General features: G+C 40.8%; 1 protein-coding gene across 9 annotated transcripts in view; it reads left to right on the forward strand.

Annotated features, from left to right (window-relative positions):
• FLVCR1 (FLVCR heme transporter 1) overlaps positions 1-21160 on the forward strand; it is a 40913-nt gene that overhangs the window by 9186 nt on the left and 10567 nt on the right. For 8 of the 9 annotated variants that reach the window (XR_004279904.1, XR_004279905.1, XR_004279907.1 and 5 more), the window contains exons 3-10: positions 2106-2246; positions 9500-9567; positions 10372-10475; positions 14668-14778; positions 15519-15624; positions 15834-15945; positions 17313-17380; positions 17537-17652. Coding sequence is in view for 1 of the 9 variants with exons in the window: in XM_032316999.1 (XP_032172890.1) it covers positions 2106-2246; positions 9500-9567; positions 10372-10475; positions 14668-14778; positions 15519-15624; positions 15834-15945; positions 17313-17380; positions 17537-17614 (788 nt within the window). In the remaining 8 variants the exon portion in view is untranslated. Of the gene's footprint in view, positions 1-2105; positions 2247-9499; positions 9568-10371; positions 10476-14667; positions 14779-15518; positions 15625-15833; positions 15946-17312; positions 17381-17536; positions 20525-21160 lie in introns of those variants that run through there. The other variant, XM_032316999.1, reaches the window with a different exon arrangement.

Raw genomic sequence — 21160 nt, forward strand, 5'->3', positions numbered from 1 at the left:
AAGCATCTGACTTCCACTTAGGTCATGATCTCAGAGTCCTGGGATCAAGCCCCATGTTGGGCTCTATGCTCAGAGGGAGTCTACTTCTCCCTTTCTCTCTCCCCCTACTTGTGCTCTCTCTCTCAAATAAGTAATTAGATCTTTTTAAAGAAGAAAAGTAGTCCTGAAAATGACACTGTATTCTGTGTAGCATTCAATAATTACAAGATTTTGCATATATTATATCACATAATCCTCATAAGAACTCGTTGTTTCCCTTTTATGTATGAGAAAGCTATAGTAGAGAGGCAGGAATTGACTTCTTCTGAGTTACACAAAGATATGAGGCAGAGCCAGTATTCAAACCTATATGTATCTTGTACTAAGTTCATATGTGGAATGTCTGCTTGGGGGACAAATAATGAAATCAAAAGATAATGTTATTATCTAGTTCCAGAAAGTACAAGTAGTCCTCAGCACAGTAGATTTCCTTCTTATTCTTCATGGGAGAAATAGTTTGAAGGTGGTGCCCCAAAATCCTTTGGCTACTTTGGAGAATAACTGCTTGAATGGTATTATTATTATTTTTTAAAAGATTTTATTTATTTATTTGACAGACAGAGATCATAAGTAGGCAGAGAGGCAGGCAGAGAGAAGAAGGGAAGCAGGTTCCCTGCCAAGGAGAGAGCCCGATGTGCAGGGCTCGATCCCAGGACCCTGGGATCATGACCTGAGCCGAAGTCAGAGGCTTTAACCCAGTGAGCCACCCAGGTGATCCTATTATTATTATTATTATTATTATTATTATTATTATTAATGTAAGCTCTCTGCCCAGTGTGGGGCTTGAACTCATGACCCCAAGATCAAGAGTTGCATGCTCTACCGACTCAGACAGCCAGGGGCTCCCGTAGTTAATTATTTTATTGGCATACAGTTTTTGGTGGGAAGAAGAAAGAAGAAGTCTACCGCTTTTTAGTTTCAAAGGAAAGAAAAAGCCATATTTCATCTTTTGAAGGAAGCAACGCAAAGGAAACAGAGTCATGGACCAGTAGTTTTATGTTCCTCTGTTTCTTTTTCTTCCTATAGACTGAAACCCAGCTTTAGTGTATTGTGTAGCTGATAGATGCGAGCCTAATTTTGTTCAACAGGGCAGATGACTACCTGAAACCAAATGCTATCACATCTTCAGAAAATAAATTCAACGAAGCTGAAGACTAATCCAAATTGTTTTCTCTTTGCATTTGAATTCAAATCTGAGCCATTTATACTTACTTTACGAGTAAATAAGAACATAGTAAGAGATTGACGACTCACCAAATCCCCATGACTACCTTGTAGTTACATTCTGAAACTTTGTTTTATAACCAAGTGAGTTGTGTATTACCACTGTTAGGAAAAAGAGATATCTCTTAACTAGGACCCAAAGAGACTTTCAGGGAAGGACCACAGGCGTCCGCAACAGGACGTCCTCAACAGCAAGGAACAGATAATGTGAACAGAAGAGAAGAGATTGTAACAACTTTAACAGTTTATGTCTACCAGTCTTCTGATACAAGGACATTCAAAAACAAATATTCATGAGTATGTACCCTCTTGAATTACTTATGACACTTGTAAAAATAGAAGTCTGTTTTAGTTTGATGCATTTTCAGTATATCCTAATTAATCGATGTTTCAGTGAGCTCTGCTCCCATGAATCCACCTGGACCTTTTCAGTTCTAGAGGTGTAATTATTGTATCAAATATTAGAAGAAAACAGATACTAACTCAAGACAGTCCTCTAAAAAGTCAGTAACATATTGGTTTGCTTATATCAGATGTTACTTGTAGTTACAAATTGAAGTAAGTATAGAAATGGAATTGTTGAATACTACTAGAATATAAATTAATCTTGCTTAACTGAGTGGGCAAGGTTGTGACATATTACTGATGGTTTTGCAGTTATGTGAATTGGCCAGATCTCCGAGTCGGAGTCCGTTTCAGAAGACTGGGAGGATATTCTTCAGAAATTAATGAAAATGAAAGGCACGATCTATGACTTTAACTACCTCTTTAAGCTTAAATGGATTTAGTTTGCTCAGTAAGGAAGACCATGTATTTAATTACCTTTCCATGTGTGTTTCCAGCATTCAAAGAAAAACCTCAGTATCCACCAAGCCAGGCGCAAGCAGTTCTTCAAAAAAGCCCCTGTGCTGAGTACTCCTATAAGAAATCAATAAGGAACCTATTTAAAAACATTCCTTTTGTCCTTCTGTTGATCTCTTACGGTAAGTGGTTTTCTTTTACTTTCTTTGATTTCTATATAAAACTGAGCATTGTAGGCACCCCTACAATGAGGTGGCTCAGTTGGTTAAGCGACTGCCTTCGACTCAGGTCATGATCCCGGAGTCCCAGGATCGAGTCCCGCATAGGGCTCCCAGCTCCATGGGGAGTCTGTTTGTCCCTCTGACCTTCTCCCCTCTCATGCTCTCTCTCTCTCTCTCTCAAATAAATAAATAAAAATCTTTGAAAACAAAACAAAACAAAACTGAGCATTGTAGATTCTTTTCATTTAATCTAGTGGTTTGAGCTATAATTAATGAGAAGTTTGTTAACTACAAAAATAATGATGGCATAGTCATAAACTTAAATTTAGAACTAAAAGCAAAAACTTCAAGATGGATTTTCTTCATAATTTCTTAACCTAATTTCTTAATAATTTCTTGATCTAATTTCTTTTCTTTTCTTTTTAAAGATTTTTTTTTTTTAATTTATTTGACAGAGACATAGCGAGAAAGGGAACACAAGCAAAGGGAGTGGGAGAGGGAGGAGCAGGCATCCCGCCGAGCAGGGAGCCTGATGGGGGACCTGATCCCAGAACCCTGGGATCTGAACCTGAGCCAAATGCAGATGCTTAATGACTGAGCCACCCAGGCACCCCTCAATCTAATTTCTTATGTTTTAATTTTTTTTAAGATTTTATTCATTTATTTGACAGACAGAGATCACAAGTAGGCAGAAAGGAAGGCGGGGGCGGGGGAAGCAGGCTCCCTGCTGAGCAGAGAGCCCAATGCGGGGCTTGATCCCAGGACCCTGGGATCATGACCTGAGCCGAAGGAAGAGGCTTTAACCCACTGAGCCACCCAGCCGCCCCTTCTTATGTTTTTAAAATAAAATATAATAGATCTCAAACAGACAAGCACTGTCTTCTTTTTTGAGTTTTCACTGAGTATTTTAAGTCCTTTATGAACTGCCTTAATCATGTGGGAAATGTCATCAATAATCCCTTTCCCTGCCTGTGTGCAAAGTGGCATCTATTTTGACTACTCGGGGTCAATACTAGACATTCATGCGATCACCTTAACCAGTTCAAACTTGAAAAACAATTCTTTTTTTTTTTAATTAATTAATTTATTTATTTTAATAAACATATAATGTGTTTTTATCCCCAGGGGTACAGGTCTGTGAATCGCCAGGTCTACACATTTCACAGCACTCATCATAGCAATAACCCTTTCCAATGTCCATATCCTTCTAGATATTTCAGGGTAACTGACGGATACTCACCCTGACGCTGTAGCTTTGACTGCAGACACCAACCCATTTGGTTCCCTTCGGAGTTTGCTGACAGTTTGTTTTTTATATCAACACCATTTATAAGAGCTGCCAACACCCCCTATTTCTGTCTTACTTGTCTTCAGAAGTCACTCTCCGCTGTTTTTTCTCTTCTTGACAGCTTTTTGGGAGTGTGCACTGTAGTTACATAACTGTTGTACGAGTCGTAACAAATTATGCCCTGACCTAAACTCTCACTCACCCTTTTATCAGGATTACTTCATCTTTTTCTCCTTTTTTTCTTTTTCAGTGAAAATAGTTGAGCACAAAAGTAGAACATTTAATATAGTGAATTCCTATGCCCTGATGATCATCCAGCTGTAATTACCAGCATTTCACTATTCTTGCTCTATCTTTTCCCTCTACCTTTTTCCTAAAATTTTTCTTCCCTGGAATATTTTTCTTTTAAGATTTTATTTATTTAGGGTGGCTCATTGGGTTAAAGCCTCTGCCTTGGGCTCAGGTCATGATCTCAGGGTCCTGGGATCGAGCCCTGCATTGGGCTCTCTGCCCAGCAGGGAGCCTGCTTCCTCCTCTCTCTCTCTGCCTGCCTCTGTGCCTGCTTGTGATCTCTGTCTGTCCAAATAAATAAATAAAATCTTTAAAAAAAAAAAAAGCACATCTTTTTTAAAAAAAGATTTTATTTATTTATTTGACAGAGAGAGAGAGATTACAGTAGACAGAGAGGCAGGCAGAGGGGGAGGGGGAAGCAGGCTCCCCACTGAGCAGAGAGCCTGATGGGGGGCTGGATCCCAGGACCCTGAGATCATGACCTGAGCCCAAGGCAGAGGCTTAACCCACTGAGCCACCCAGGGGCCCCTTCCCTGGAATATTTTTAAGTTAATCCCGGATGCTATATCCTATCCCCATTAAATATTTCAGAATGCCATAGTGCCTTTTCTTAATTTTCATGGTTACCTCCACTGGTTAGCTTAAACCTAAAACACATAACTAGGAAGTAAAGAAAATAACAGTGGGTGATTATTATCCGTAAGAGCAAATTCATCTTTGTAGCCTGTGGTTTAAGGAAGAAAGATTCCTACCCTCCTTCTGTTCTCACTGTCTCCTGAGATAAGACTTTCTTTGAGCCAATTTATAACCAGCCTCTTGTCACAGACACACACACACGCAGACACACACACACACACGCACGCAGACACACACACACACACACACGTGCCTCCACAGGCTCATAGGCCATAAATTCTAGTCTCTGTAATTTTGTGCCATTATTCCTTTTACCTGAAATGTGCTCCTTTTTTTCCCTTAAGCAGTCCTACAAGAGCTGGCTTAATGTTTGCCTCACTTACTCTCTAATATAAATAATTAAATCTTTAAAACAAAACAAAACAAAACAAAAGGCAGGAAGAAGGCATTGAGAAACACTGTGGAGAGTTTGGTAATATTCCCCAGGAGAGTTGGAAAATGTTCTCAAGCTTGTTTTCTTCACTGAAGGGGTAGCTAGTTAGGGATCATGGTTTTAAATGAGTGAGTCACGTCGCACCTTTTGACGGGGCCCCTGTCTCCCTCCATGACTGGTATTATATATAAAGTTGGAGCAGACTTGCTCCTGGGATAGCCTGGGATAGGGACTATATTCCTAGGTCAAGTTTTCAGGATTATATACAGTGTCCCAAACTTAGGAACCAAAGAGTCTAGACAACATTTTCTTGCGGTGAGGCTGTTTGGAGAAAACGTGTTCCTTCACTCTGCCACTTGTGCTGTTTGCGATCTGAAATGCAGACAAATAATCTAGGCTCAGATCACAGTATTTCTTGCTCTTATGATCCTCTATCCTGACTCTTGCTATCTTTACTCCGTCTGGAATAGATCCAAGATCCGTGGAAGGTGCAGCACAGGGAAGTCCCCTCAGGCCAGTCTTCCTGGGCCTCCCCAGGCTAACCACGCTGTGTCCCTTTATGCATCGGAGCTCAGTGGAAGTGAGCAGCAAAAGCCAGTTACTCAGGGTCCTTCGATACGATCTTTACACAGCTCTATGTCTCATCCTATAATCTCCCATTTCAACAGGGCTCGTAAGGGAACTTGACCAATGGTCAAATGCCTGAGAGAGAAGTCAGGGCCAAGGACGACAAAGATAATGTCAGTGAAGAACAAGGTGCAGGACACATCTCAGACACCAGGATGTATAAAGCGGTGGTAATTAAGATGCCGTGTATAGGTGTATAGTCTAGGGATAGACTATTCGGTTACTAGAACAGAGCAGAGATCCCAGTGACCTGCTCTCTGTATGCATGTGCAGGCCGGTTTGTATGACGGCCGTGAAGTTCTGCTAACGAAGATTCTCAGTGGCCAAACATGTCAAAAATTCAGTTATCGGTGCTGCATGTTCAGGGCAAGTTGACAGCAAGGTGCTGCTCCCCAGAGTTGACTCAGGGATCCAGAATGACATCTTGGCACACGCTGATAGGATCGCTAGGGCAGCAAGTGGGACAGGTCACTTTCAGTCACATTGAACGTCATGTGGCCATGGCCCTGAGTGTCTAGAAGGAGAAAAACTAGAATGCAGTGATCCTCTCGTTCCTAATGTCACTTTCTCTGGTTTCAGTGACCTGGTCACTCTGGTTTCAGCTCCCCGACCGGCACAGTCAGGGAGCACATGCTCCTCCTTCTGACCTGTCGCAGGGGGTCAGCACGAGCCTCACCCCGCGTCACACGGTTTAGGCCATTCACCCCACTTCATCTCATCATGTAGGTACTTCGTCATCTCACATCATCACAATTAAAAGAAAAATACAGTATGATAAGATTTTGAGAGAGAAAGAGAGACCACATTTACCTAACTTCTATTACTGCATATTGTTGTAGTTTTTCTGTTTTATTATTGTTGTTGATCTCTACCGTGCCTGATTTATAATTAAACTTTACCACATGAATGTATATATGTATATACAGGAAAAAACATGGTATATGTAGGGTTTGGTACTATCTGCAGTTTCAGGCATCCTCTGGGCGACTTGGAACAAATCCCTTGCAGGTAAGAGAGGCCTGCTATATTCGCAAACAGCTCTAAAGACCAGAACGTTCAGATATGAAAACTAGGTGTTTTGTATAAGAGAAACCATATAGTAAATTGTCCTGGGATAATTGATTATCCATCTGGGATATGGGGAAAAAAAATTAGCTCTCTATAGCATACCATGAAAAAAATGAATTGCAATGGATTAAAGACCAAAGGGTGAAAATTAGAACTTTCAAGTTCTAAGAAAGGAAATCGGCTTTAATATTCTTAAAAGAATTTCTCGGGATGCCTGGGTGGCTCAGTCAGTTAAGCGTCTGCCTTAGGCTCATGTCAGGATCCCCCAGTCCTGGGATTGATCCCCACCTTGGGCTCCCTGCTCAGCAGAGGAATCTGCTTCTCCCTCTCCCTCAGCCCCTCCCCCTGCTTGTGCTCTCTCTCTCTCTCTCTCTCACTCACTCACTCATTCTCTCTTAAATAACTAAATAAAACCTTTTTTTTTTTTTTTTTTTAAGAAAGAATTTCTTAATATAACAAAGAGAAGGGATGCCTGGCTGGCTCAGTCGATAGAGCCTATGACTCTTAATCTTGGGGTTGAGACTTCAAGTCCCACATTGGATGTAGAGATTACTTAAAAATAAAGTCTTAATAAATAAACAAAACACACATAAACCCTAAAGGAAAAGATTGGTAAATATGATTAAATTAAGATAATGGTCTTTTAGGGGTCCCTGGGTGGCTTAGTCACTTCAGCGTCTGATTCTTGATTTCACAACTCAGGTCATGATCTCAGGGTCATGAGATCAAGCCCCCTGTGGGGCTCACACCAGGCATAGAGCCCACTTAAGAGTCTCTAACTCTCTCCCTGTGCCCCTTCCCACCCTTTATGCACATTCTCTCTCTCTCTCTCTCAAAAAATAAAGTTAATGATCTTTTCTAAAAAAACACCATAAACAGTGAAAAGGCAGGACATAGACTATGAGAAAATGTGGTGCATATAACCAACAAAGGCTTAGTACCTACACTGTAGAAATAACTCCTACTGCTCAGTAAGAAAAGGGCAAAGAAGTTAAGGAAACCAGAAAGCATTTATGTGTTTGCATATGGCTCATATATGATGCTGAACCTTACTACTTAACCTTACTACTTACTACGTAATCAAGGAAATGCCAGTCAAAACCAGAGTAAGACACAGTACACCTGCATTCAGATTGGCAAAGAAAATGTGTTTTAGTTTGATAAAAATATATATGGCAAGAATGTGAAGTAGAGGAACTCTGCTGGTAGTATAAACCAGTACAACTATTTTGAAGAACAATTTGACTATACCCAGAAAAACAGTTGTTCTACTCCTAGGTATATACTTAGAGAAACCCTTGTATACAATAACAAAAACGTAATATTCATTGCAATATCATTTTAAATAGTGAAAAACTGGAAAAAGTCTTAAGTGTCTATTGACTGGCCAGGAGATAATTAAATTGAAGTATATTCACATAATGGATTATCCTATAGTAGAGAAAATTAATGAACTAGAATTTAAAGTATTGACTCAGATAAATCTCAAAACCGTAATATTAAATGATAAGAGCAAGCTACAGATAGATACAAATAATATATTTATATAAAGTTCAATCACATGCAAAATCATTCTAATTGTTATTTAGAGTTACACATATATTGTAATATCTAAAATGATAAGCACTGGGGGACCTGGGTGGCTCTGTAATGCGTCTGACTCTGTTTTGGCTCAGGTCATGATCTCAGGGTCCTAAGATCGAGCCCTGGGTTAGGCTCCCCATTCAGTGGGGAGTCTGCGCCCTCCCCCCACTCCTACCCACTCATGTGCTATCTCTAAAATCAACAAATAAATCCTTTTTTTTTTTTTTTTAAGATTTTATTTATTTGGGGCGCCTGGGTGGCTAAGTGGGTTAAGCCTCTGCCTTTGGCTCAGGTCATGATCTCAGAGTCCTGGGATCGAGCCCCGCATCGGGCTCTCTGCTCAGCAGGGAGCCTGCTTCCTTCTCTCTCTGCCTGCCTCTCTGCCTTCTTGTGATCTCTCTCTGTCAAATAAATAAATAAAATCTTTTTTTTTAAAAATTTTATTTATTTGACAGAGAGGGAACACTAGCAGGGGCAGTGGGAGAGGGAGAAGCAGACTCCCTGCTGAGCAGGGAGCCCGATCTGGCTCAATCCCAGGATCCTGGGATCATGACCTGAGGTGAAGACAGATGCTTAACCCACTGAGCCACTCAGGTGCCCTGCAAATCAATAAATAATATTTTTTTTAAAAAGTAAACAAAATAAAATGATAAGCACTAACATGAGGATCAGTGTTACCTCTGAGAAAGAGGTACATTGTTTTCTATGCTTGAAATATTTAATAATAAAGAAAGAAAGAATAAACTTAAGTCTCACTAGATTAAGAAGCTTACCTAAAGTCCTACAAACGTGCCAGGAATCAGCAGGATTCAAACCCAGTCACATGCTTTCTGATAACTGTTTTTTATTTTTCCTTTTTAAATATTCTCTAATTAATATTTTCTTACCGGTCACCTTGAAGTTGCGAATGCAGGGGTGAGGTTTCTGAGGCAGGGTTTCGGTCTCATGAATGAACATTCATGAGCGTGGGTACGTTGTAGGAGCTCAGTGAACAATCCGTTCAGGGCTTCATGGCTGTGTACAGTGTTCTGCACACACATAGGAGTTATGGTTGGCACATCTGAGTCTAAATAATAATAAATGGTGTAATGACAGAATTTTGCCATTGTAATCTCTAGTAAGTTCAGATGTTAAATTGATCATTCCATCGTCTGAAAGGGAATGGCAAGAATTTTTCATTTTCTCTGGCAGCTGTGTGAGAAACGTGTTCTATATTCACCCTTGTCCCGGAGTACTCGTATCATCTAGTAAATGGTACATTTATAATTTTCCTGTTTATTATTGTAGGTATCATAACGGGAGCATTTTACTCAGTCTCAACATTATTAAATCAAATGATACTGACATATTATAAGGTGAGTTTCTGTCTGTACTGTGTCATGCCCCTGGCCAAGAGTGTTTCTTAAACAATGTCATTCCTGTTAACATGATCATAAGATTAAAGATTTATTGGGGTGTGGCTCGCTCAGTTGGTGGAACATGCGACTCTTGATCTCAGGATCGTAGGTTCAAGCTCCACATGGGATTACTTAAAAATACAATCTTAAAAAAAGATTTATGACCTTGTTGCTTTAAAAGATTCTCATTTGTTTTAATTGAGAATACGTTTAATCCAATTTTTAAAACACACAAAATGGAAAGTGGAAGGTATGATTGCTGTGACAATACCCAAGTCTTTTTCAGTACTTTTTAAAAGAAATGTGACTGGTTATATGGGAAAAAAACACAATTTTAAAGGAAACCAACCCAAATATAAAGAAGTAAATATTAAGCTGTGACCTGTCTTTGCTTTTGAAAAGAGAAAGCAGTTGTAATATAAAAAACTATCAGATTAATCTGCTTCTCAGACTTCTGTGAATTACATGAGAATTCTAACAAAAATCATTGCACTTTCTAACCATGGAGGTTCAAAAAAAATTTCTTTTATTTCTCCCACATTTTAGGTATTCTTTTTTTTCTGGTTTGAAAACAGAATGTACTTGATATGTGCTTTACCAGCCCCCCAACCCCTTCACCCTAACAGATGTACTAAACTTCCTACTATATTGTATGCTTAATTTTATCTGATTATTTCTATTGACTGTGCAAGGTATAAGAGTGTGAAAGATCTATTTGAATTGGAAGTATCTGATTAACTTCTTATGAAACATTTTTTAAAGGGAGAAGAAATCAATGCTGGAAGAATTGGGCTAACATTGGTAGTGGCTGGAATGGTGGGCTCTATTCTTTGTGGCTTGTGGCTAGATCATACCAAAACATACAAGTAAGTGATAGTAGGTAAATGTAGGGCATACAACCTAGGGTATTTGGGGTTTAATGGAAACTTTGTTTCTTATTTTAAGAAATTTTAAAAGTGTTATTATTGGGGCACCTGGGTGGCTCAGTGGGCTAAAGCCTCTGCCTTCGGCTCAGGTCATGATCCCAGGGTCCTGGGATCGAGCCCCGCATCGGGCTCTCTGCTCCGCGGGGAGCCTGCTTCCTCCTCCTTTCTCTGCCAGCCTCTCTGCCTACTTGTGATCTCTGTCTGTCAAATAAATAAATAAAATCTTTAAAAAATAAATAAATAAATAAAAGTGTTTTTATTACTAAAAGACTTGGATTCTAGACATTCTTAGATTCCCTTCACTTCTGAATGAAGTCTGTATTTGTCTTATTTTATCGGTCATACTTTAACTTTGAGAATTTGGATACCTTATGAAGCTTCTTCCCCTCCAATAATAATTGTGCACACATATGTCTTTAGGAGGGATGATTGCTATTCTGTAAAAGTCCTTTCTGAGAAATATTTGACTTCTGACAGAAACTTTATCCTGTTCTTTTCTCATGTTGTAAGCTTAAAAACAAGTAAACAAAAAGTTGTCTTTCCTACCAAAAAATTGTTATTGAGCATTTTGGTAAACTCCTAGGCATGTTGCCTAGGAGTGCTTGGCTGGTTTTGTTGATAGAGCATGAAATTCTTGATCTCAGCGTCATGAGTTCAAGCCCCATGTTGGGTATAGAGTTTACTTAAAAACAAAAAAATAATATAAATACATACACACGTACATACATAAATACAATCTTGGAAAAAAGTCTTTAAAAGTCTTTTTGCCTAAAGTGCCCCATACTATAACACCACTTAACTATACTATAATATATAAGATGAAAATACAGTATTAATTATACATTTATATAATCAAAATGCTAATACAAAAGAAGAACTTAGGAATAACAACTAAGAGACTGAAAAGGGATTTCAGGGGCAGCATCTTTTGCACTGGGCCTTAAAAGAATAGGTATATATATATTTTTATGACGTGTGACTCCATTCATATAAAGCTCATTTATATTGTTCGAAGCCAAGATAGTGGCTACTCTCAGAGACAGGGAAGCAGTGATTGGAGGGGCCGTCTGGGGGTTGGTAGTGGTTTTTTCTTTGGTTTTAGTGTTTTTTTTTTTTAATTTGAAGTACAGTTGACGTACAATATTTTATTAGTTGTAGGTGTGCAGCATGGTGATTCAACAGCTATTTTCGCTTTTCAGTTAAGTTTTCCATTCCAGTATAGTTACCATACAGTGTTAATTTCAAGTGTACAATATAGTGATTCAATAATTCTGGTTCCTCAGGGCTCGAGAGAGAAGTGTGCTCTCAATCCCCTTCTCGTTCTACACGTCCTCTCTCTGTCTCCCGCTGGTGACCATCACTTTGTTAACTGTAGTGAAGAGTCTGTTTCTTGGTTTTCTCTCTCTTTTGTTTGTTTTCCTCTGTTTCTTTGTTTTGTTTCTCAAATTCCACATATGATTAAAATCCTATGGGATTTGTCTTTCCCTGACTGACTTATTTCGTATGGCTAGATCTGTTCTCTAGATCGTCCATGTTGTTGGAAATGGCAAGATCATTCATTTTTTATGGATGAATCATATTCCATCGTATATACATGCCACATCTTCTTTATCCATTCATCATCGGTGGGCACCTGGGCTGCTTCCATAGTTCGGCTATTGCAAATGATGCTGATGATGCTGCAGTAATAAACATAGGGGAATGATTATTTTCCTTACTCAGTGCTCCCCGCAGTAAGTGTAGCTGCCGTCTGTCACCAGACAAAGTGATTGTAACATTATTGACTATATTCCCTGTGCTATACTTTTCATCCTCATGACTTATTTATTTTATAACTGGAGGTTTGTATCTATTCTGGTCTTTTTTTTTTTTTAAAGATTTTACTAGTTTATTTGACAGAGTAGGCAGAGAAGCAGGCGGGGAGGTGGGGGAAGCAGACTCCCTGCGGAGCAGAGAGTCCGATGCGGGGCTCGATCCCAGGACCCTGAGATCATGATCTGAGCTGAAGGCAGAGGCTTTAACCCACTGAGCCACCCAGGCGCCCCTCTCTTCTGGTCTTGAAGGGATGGCCTTATGCAGGAACCTACCCCCGTGGATGCTGTGTGCCCGGCTGTTTTGGCTGATCAGTTAGAGCTGGATTTGGTCCAAGCCAGAGGTCCTGGGGTGCTCCAGGCCAGAGGCCACCCTAGTGGGATGGCTAGAGCTGGAGCACATTTGGGCCCAATGGTCCCAGGGGCTTCAAGCCAGGTCCACAGGGGCAGAGTAGCTGGACCTGGAACAGGTGTGAGCCGGGGCAGGAGGGGGGGTGTGGGGCTGAGGCACTCGTACACAGTCTGTGCCCTGGCTGCCCTGGCTGTCCTGGCGCGGTGGCTAGAGGTAGAGCGAGTGCTAGCAGGGGTGCTCTGTACCGGGGCTGCCCAGGTAGGACTTGAGCTGGAGCAGATGCAGTCTGGGAGGGCTGCCCTTGCAGGACAGATGGAGCTAGTGTGGGGTAGTGGACTCTGTTCCCACCTGTGGCTTCGAGGAGTCACTGTAAACAGCGGCTATCACCAGCATCCCCAACTCCACAGTGAGTTCCAACAGTTTCCCCACTGTTTGGCAGACATTCTAGGGTTAATAAATGATTTCCTCCACTCATAGTCTAGTTGCCCCTTAAACCACTGTTTTTGGTTTTTGTTGTGCCCCAGGGTGGGTGAATCTGCACAGGGACAGCCCAGTGATATCCATTCCTACCGCAGGTCATTGGGTCTGCAGTGGGCTTCCCACTGGCACCCTGTCTGGCTCTCCTGCTGCTCTCAGTGTGGTCCCTCTACCCTTTATTATGCAGAAGCTGTTCAGTCCTCAGTTCTTCAGGAGGAATTGTTTTCTAGGTAGATTCTGTGTCTGTGGGAGGACATGCATTCAGGGTCTTCCTAGGCTGCCATCTTGGGCCCCTAAGCCAAGAATAGCTACATTTTTTAACAGGCAGAATCTTCCCATCTGCTTGGGAGAAATAAATGAGTGGAGCTATGGACAAATAAGTGGAATGCAATAAAATGAATGAAATATGGAATTGTCACCTGTGTATCCTATGTACCTTTCAAGGCCCAACATATGTTTAATACCATTATGTAAGCCCTTCCCAAGACCCCTTATTGTGAAATTCTCCAAGATAACTCTCCCACAGCACTTGCTGTGGTTTCTATTGTGAAATGCTAGCTTACAGTGAAACCGTTCAGTCTGTAGATAAAGGGAACATATGTAAAAGATTAAAGTTATTACTAGCCTTTGGTCCACTTTACAATTAGAAAACATGATAGGCATAGAAATGTCTTCTTTGTTGTCCTGATTTTGTCCTCAGAGTAATTGCCATTCATTCATCAAACTTGTGTTGTGGCCGTAGTTCAGCTAGGGATATAGTGATATAGCATCCCTGTCCTTGAGATATTTGTGGTCTAAATGGGGAAAATAAAACGTTCATACATGAAAAATAAGAACAGACTAGAGGCACCTGGGTGGCTCAGTGGGTTAAGCCTCTGCCTTCAGCTCAGGTCATGATCTCAGGGTCCTGGGATCGAGTCCCGCATCGGGCTCTCTGCTCAGCAGGGAGCCTGCTTACCTTCTCCCCCCACCTGCCTCTCTGCCTACTGGTGATCTCTGTCAAATAAATACATATTAAAAAAAAAAAAAAGAATAGAACAGGCTAAAGATAGATGTCCTACGCCCAATAGATGTCTGTCATGTGACAGTTATATAGATTCTAAGTTGATAAGGGAATTTGGAAGTAGAGACAATGTTGTAAGCCACAGTGGTTAGGAAAGAGCATTTGGAAGAGGTGGAATTTGAACTCAGTCTTGAGCTACAGACAGGAAGCTCTCCCACTTGGTGGTACAAAGGTGATTGGATCCACATGAATATTCCTTCCTGTCTGAACATTGGATATGGTGTGAGTTTTGTCGGTTGCTGCTGTTGAATCTTAAATGTAGGCTTTAAAGTCCATGCTTCGGTGGAAACATCCTCCATACAAGGGAACCCGAATCTTGAAAACCAAGGAACTGATTATTACTCTATGGACAGAGCAATAGTTAGCAACGTGATTTTTATATACCTAGGAAAATCAGGCAAAATACTAACAATTTTGTTTTTGTTCTAGACAGACTACTCTGATAGTTTACATTTTGTCTTTTTTGGGAATGGTTGTATTTACTTTCACGTTGGACCTTGGATACATTATCATCGTGTTTGTTACTGGAGGGATACTCGGGTAAGCATCGTGTGTGTGTGCGCGCGCGCACGCGTGTGTGTATGTAAGAGGAATGATAGCATGCTGTTACAACTCTGAAGCATTACTACTGTGGTTGTAAATTTTTAGTTCATTCAAATGTCTTGTAATATTTTAAACTTTAAAGAATCTATCTGGGTGCCTGGATGGTTCAGTGGGTTAAGCCTCTGCCTTCGGCTCAGGTAATGATCTCAGGGTCCTGGGATCGAGCCCCGCATTGGGCTCTCTGCTCAACAGAGAGCCTGCTTCCCCTCTCCCTCAGCCTGCCTCTCTGCCTACTTGTCATCTCTCTCTCTCTCCGCCAAATAAATAAATAAATAAGAATCTATCCTGTGCATGTAAATGCATAATTATTTAGAAATAAAGAAAAAGTAGTTTAAAATTTTTTTGGTAGTTTAGTAGTCTAAAAATATATGATAAGTGAAAAATGGAAAAATCTTTCTTAGTCCAGGTGCCTTTATTTAGTTAGAAAGACAATTGACTTCATAAATTAGAGGTAAATCTTTCTCACAAAAAGAAAAACTTAGGAACTGCTTTATTTCTCAGTTCTTCTGTCCTTGGGCTGATTGGTGAATAATAGTAGGGTCTTACTTTCATATGTTAAGTTCAAAATATTCGGTTATCTGATTACTAGAATAGGCCTGAGAACTGGAATGATTGCCTCAACATGTGGTACTATCCCTCAGGTAATTGCTTCTATAATTCTGGATTTATTTTCCTAGTTTCTTCATGACTGGTTACCTCCCATTGGGTTTTGAATTTGCTGTTGAAATCACTTACCCTGAATCTGAAGGTACTTCCTCTGGTCTTCTTAATGCTTCAGCCCAGGTAAACCTCTGATTTCTTTTAAGTTTCAGATAATTAGTTTGCTGACTGTTCTAGTGGATAGCAAGTTTAAAAATTGTTTCTGTTTGAAAAATTCTGCCTTTTAGTGTTCCTAGAAGCTAAGTCATATGAATAAAATAGGAAGAGTTCTGGGAAAAACATTGCACTGGTTTCAAAGAAGCAAATTTAACCAATATTTCCTCTTATTTTAGATATTTGGAATTTTGTTCACATTGGCTCAAGGAAAGCTCACATCAGACTATGGTCCTAAGGCAGGGAACATTTTCCTTTGTATTTGGATGTTTCTAGGCATCATTTTAACAGGTAAATTAGGGCATTTTCCCAGCAAACGTGCTTATGTCATATTGTCTTTATATTTAATTTTTGTGTCTGTTTGTTCTCAATGGCATGGCAGAACTCAGGGGGGAAAACAGAGATATAAAACAGGATATTGTCTTTTCTAAGGATATAAATCTACTAATTCATTTTTCAGATTTTAACTTCAATACGGTTACTATGCATAAAAAACCCAACCATTGTATTAAGAATCGGTGAAGATTCTGGAGTGGGCAGACCTGGCTGTGTGACTTTAAACAAGTTACTTCACCTCTCAGATCCTCCTTTGCTCCCTCATATAGCAGGGTATTAAAAAGCCTGTCCTATGCAGATTGACTGAGGTGGTTCATGAAAAGCTCCCGGCATCGTGTCTGGCACCTAGAACGTGCCTTCACGTCAACAGTTACCATGGTGTGTGGTTGTGGAAACAGCACGTGGAATAGTTAGCCGGTTCTTACCCTGGTTAGGGATAACCGGAGTCGACATGGTCAGAACGAGAGTAGAGCCCAGCCTGCCCAACCGCTAGAGAAGGGGGGCACAGAAAAGGGCTTTTATCTGTATTTTGTCTGGGTGCGCTAGCGTAAAAGTGGATTTGGAAGCAAAGCTCAACGTCCAGCAGTGTTTCTACACCCGTGTTGTTTCTCCTGTCGGCTCACTTGGCTGATTTCTTTCTGCATTCCTTTGCCCTATTCAGATGGCAGTGTAAACTCTTCCCTACAGTGCACACGGTGCTGAACCGCCAAGCCACACATCCTGCCTCCTCCCCCAGTACTTGACGCTCCAGTGATCCCAAACTACCTCCGGGGCCAGATTCTTGGCCGTTCTCCTCCCGTCTCGCATTCTTGGCATGTACTGTTTCCTGCCTGCCCAGAGTGCCTTCCTCTCCTTATCTGCTTGACAAGTTCCTACTCATTTTTCAAGTTTCAGTTCAAATGTGTCTCCTCTGGCAAGCCTTCCGTGATTTTCTCCGGACAGACAGAGGCATTTTTTTTCTCTTTTGCTCCCACTGTATCTTCTGTGTAACCCGTGTGGTTGCAGTGACCCTACGGTGTTATAGTCGTTTGCTGTCCATATTTCCTTAGGTTGGAGGATGCTGTAGGGAAAGGACTGTGCTTTTCATCTTTGTATCTTTGGTTCCTACCACCCTGTATTTGTTCACTAATGAATGAATTGCTAATTAAGTTAGTGGCATAGAGAAGCACTAGCATTTTTTTCATGCTGCGGGGATGCGCTTGAATGTGATGGTACAACCGTGTGCTGAATGGGACAACATCAAAAAAGACTTTGTACTGCTTCGAGATAGATGCATTCATAAATACCCTTTGGTGACTCCACTGATGTTTTCTCTGTTTCAGCATTAATCAAGTCTGATCTCAAAAGACACAATATAAACATAGGAATTACGAACGGTGATATTAAAGCTGTAAGTAATGAATATTTTTATGATGCTACTCCTGAAAATGTGTGACATCAATGTGTCTAGTCATCTGTTTTGTATCCCCGAACCAGCTGTTGATCTGTTATAACGGCACATGCCAGAGGCTCTAAAGGTGTTTTTATCGTCGGATTCTTTCTGCAGGTACCAGTTGAAGAGAGTCCCACAGATCAAGAATCCAAAACCATGATGATGTCCAAGCAGTCAGAATCGGCAATTTGAGGCGAAGGAAAAAGTTAACATTATGTGATAGTTGAGCAGTAAGTCTCGATTTATATGTGACAGGAGATGGATACTGACTTGAAAATTATTATGTGACCCTGGACTACAATTACTGTCTTGCTTCATTGTTAACGTAAAGCAAGATTTTACTTAAAACACTCGGGCTCACTGTCTGTGAACACGGCCGTTGATGTACCAAGCATCCCACTGTTAATCTCCTGTCGCTGATCAGAAAGTAAGCTTCCTGATGTGTATTTTCTGAAAGTGTTTTCTTTTTTATGGAAACTGGAAGGTCAGAGGCTTTCTAAAATGATAATGTGGAGATCTGGTCCTTTTAAGTCACACAGAAGTACCTGCCATGCAGAACCCTGTGTGCATATATTATTCACTGGCTCCCTTTCCATTATTCTGACCAACTGTCCAGTCCACATCAGTGGGCCTACCAACATGGCACCTCTGAGCCCTCACAGGACAGCACTGGGACAAGACTTCCACAGAAACCTCTAGATTTTTCCAGTTTCTTCTGTTCTTGTTAAACAATGCTTTGTAACATGTACTGTCAGTGGCCATCAGAACTGTTCTGTGTTCACGCTGATCCCGTGACCTTGGTCTTAGACTCATGTTCCAATTAAGCTAAGGAGCCCAGACACAGGCTCATTATCTTGAGTCCTCTGCACTGCCTTCCTGTCATGGTCTAGCTAATACTGTTCATTTCATGCCTACTTGAAATAAGAGTAATTTTGTACCCACTGCCTTGTTCACCCTCTTTATTTCAACACAGGCATCCCTCGGGGATACGGCAGGGTCAGCTCCAGACCATTCAGAATAAGGCAAATATCACCATAAGTGATTGAGATCAATCCTTTGGTTTCCCAGTCCTTAGAGAAGTCATGTTTACACTATTCTATAGTCCATTAAGTGTGCAGGGGACTGAAAGAACAATGTACAGACCTTAAATGAAAAAAGACCTCTTGCCAAAGAATGCTAACCCTCATCTGAGCTCTCCGCAAATCCTAACCACCGATCCCAGATTACCATACTAAATAGAGTGATAATGATAAACTTTGAAATATTGCAAGAATTTCCAAAATGTGACCCAGACACACAAGCAGGCAAATGCTGTTGGAAAAATGGCACCAATGAACTTGCTCGATGCAGGGTTGCCACAAACCTCCAGTTTGTTTAAAAACAAACAACAACAACAAAAAGCCACAGTATCTATGAAGGGCAGGAAATGAAAGCACAATAACACGAGGTATGCCTGTGTATAACTTTCTAGCAGGAAATGCCATCGTATGTGTTGGCTTTTTCATGATTCCTCGCATCATGCCTAATACTTTGGCTTGAAGGTTGCAGAGATAAATCTACAGTAACGTAGCCCAGGGGTTCTCATTTGGTGGAAACCTCTGGAAATGCTGTCTTTCTGTCGTTCTGCACTATCGTGTGAATGCCTCTTCTCCTTCAAGGAACACTGTGCCCGGGTACGTGCTCCCTCGGTGGGCGGGGGAGTGTATTTTCTTCACCAGAGTGTACGTAGTCTCCACACTGTCGGAAAAAAGTCTGTTCTGTTACATGCTCAGGGTAAGGAAAATAGGACCAAATGTGTTTCTACAGTGCCTACCACTGCGTTTTGTTTACAGTGAGAATTTAAATGTTGTTCCTGTCCTGACTCTCTTAAGCTGATGGGAAAATATCTTTACAATAATGACATCTAAGCAGCCATGATACTCACATTATGTCCACATCAACCCCCCCAAAAAAGCCAGTGAGGTATACCCTTGAATACTCCTACGAATTAGCAATTAGCAATTAATTCGCTAATTAGCAATTCTGATTTAGGCATGCTCTGTGCATTGCTTTATACTGAAATGATAACATTCTCTGTAATCAATCAACAGTAAATTATGTAGACTCTTACCCTGGAGAATATGTCACCGGGAGAACGTAGTTGGGAATCAGGAGCTCTGGGTCTATGACCTGGGTCTGTTTTGAGCTGTCCTGTCACTCCCTGGCCAGCATTTTCCTCATCCATATAATGAATGTGTCCACTTTGGCCTCAGAGATCTTTTTTGAATCTTAAATACCGTCTGTCATGGGGTTGACAAGATCGCTGAACCACAGAACTTAGGTCTAGCGAGAGAAGAATCTTCCCCTGGAGAATCCAGTCAGCAGCTGTGGTGGATACTTGGTGGATATGGGGAATTGAGCATTTGCATTTTGCTTTTTCTCTTCAGCTGGTGACAGGGCAGGCAGACTGTGCTGAATCGTTAACTTCCTTAGATGTGTACGTCAGAGGTTTTATGGCCAAAAATATATTCTAAAAATCTCTCGTAAATAATTATTTTTATTTTTGAGCTATCAGTTGTTTAAAATAATCATGTACTTCCTGAATTCCCGAGCTTTTGAAAAAAATTACAGGCAAGAGTTGAACTACTTTGTTTCTGAAAAGCAGCATATGCCTATATGTCGTGTGTGTCTTTCTTTGTTGATTAGAAAAAGGAGGAAATAGGATGTTCCAAAACACAAAATGGAGTGATAATTTTTTCTGTATTTTGAGTCACACTTGTAACACGTCAAACAAGAATGTCATATAATTCTGTCTTATCTTTGGAAAATATAACTGTTGGGTAACCCAACACTTGTGTAAGTTTTAATGAAGTGATTTTAGAAAGAAATTGGATGCTTTCGAAAGCTGTTGCATTTATAAATGTGGCAAGAAAAAAAAACACTAGCTTTTGCCTTTTGTGAATGTTGGAGAAATGTCTTTAAAAATATGTTTGTGTGCAAACTCAGAGTATTGCCCGTACTAAGTCATCTTTCATGTTCTAATTTTTTCTTTTTGTACTATTTGTCGGTGTGCTTGTCCTTCAGGGTTTCAGACCTGAAATAAATTTATTTTTTTAACGGTCATTTTGTATAGCTTTTTTTTCCCCCCCAGTTCTGATGCTTACGTACCCATGGGGAGTGGAAAAGGGACTGTACAATTTCAGAATGGGCCAAGGAGGGAGTTTTGTGGAGCACAAGCAGACAAAGTCCCCCAGGGTCAGACTAAACAGCATAGTAGGACGGGTTTAATCTCTTCTCCTTGGGTGCCTGACTTCTCCTTGGGCAGACAGGTGTCTGCCGTGAGCCATCTGGGGACCCGATACCCATGCTGCAGACTTTCCCTTTGGGGACCTATATGGGACCTGATATCCCACAGCAGGTGTCATTTTTTTCCTCAAGGCCTTGCTGATTAACATCATAAAACCAAACTATAAATTTCTTGATTGGAAAATCGGGTTTGATGAACGCTCGTTCTCGATGAGCTTCAGTGAGATAATACATAAGAAACATCTAGCAGAAAGCTTGACATAGCCAACACGCCAAAGTTTTGGCTACTATTTTTATGCACTAATGACTAGCACCAAATTACCACTTAAAAGTATTTGGATCTGAAGAGAGAAGTTCAAGTGACTTACATCATTGAGGTAAATTTGAGCTCCTGGAGAACGGCCAATACAGAAGATATTTCGGGGGGAAGGGAGTGGTAACCACATTATTCAA

The sequence above is a fragment of the Mustela erminea genome, chromosome 17, assembly GCF_009829155.1.
Source record: "Mustela erminea isolate mMusErm1 chromosome 17, mMusErm1.Pri, whole genome shotgun sequence".
NCBI classification, from domain to species: domain Eukaryota; kingdom Metazoa; phylum Chordata; class Mammalia; order Carnivora; family Mustelidae; genus Mustela; species Mustela erminea.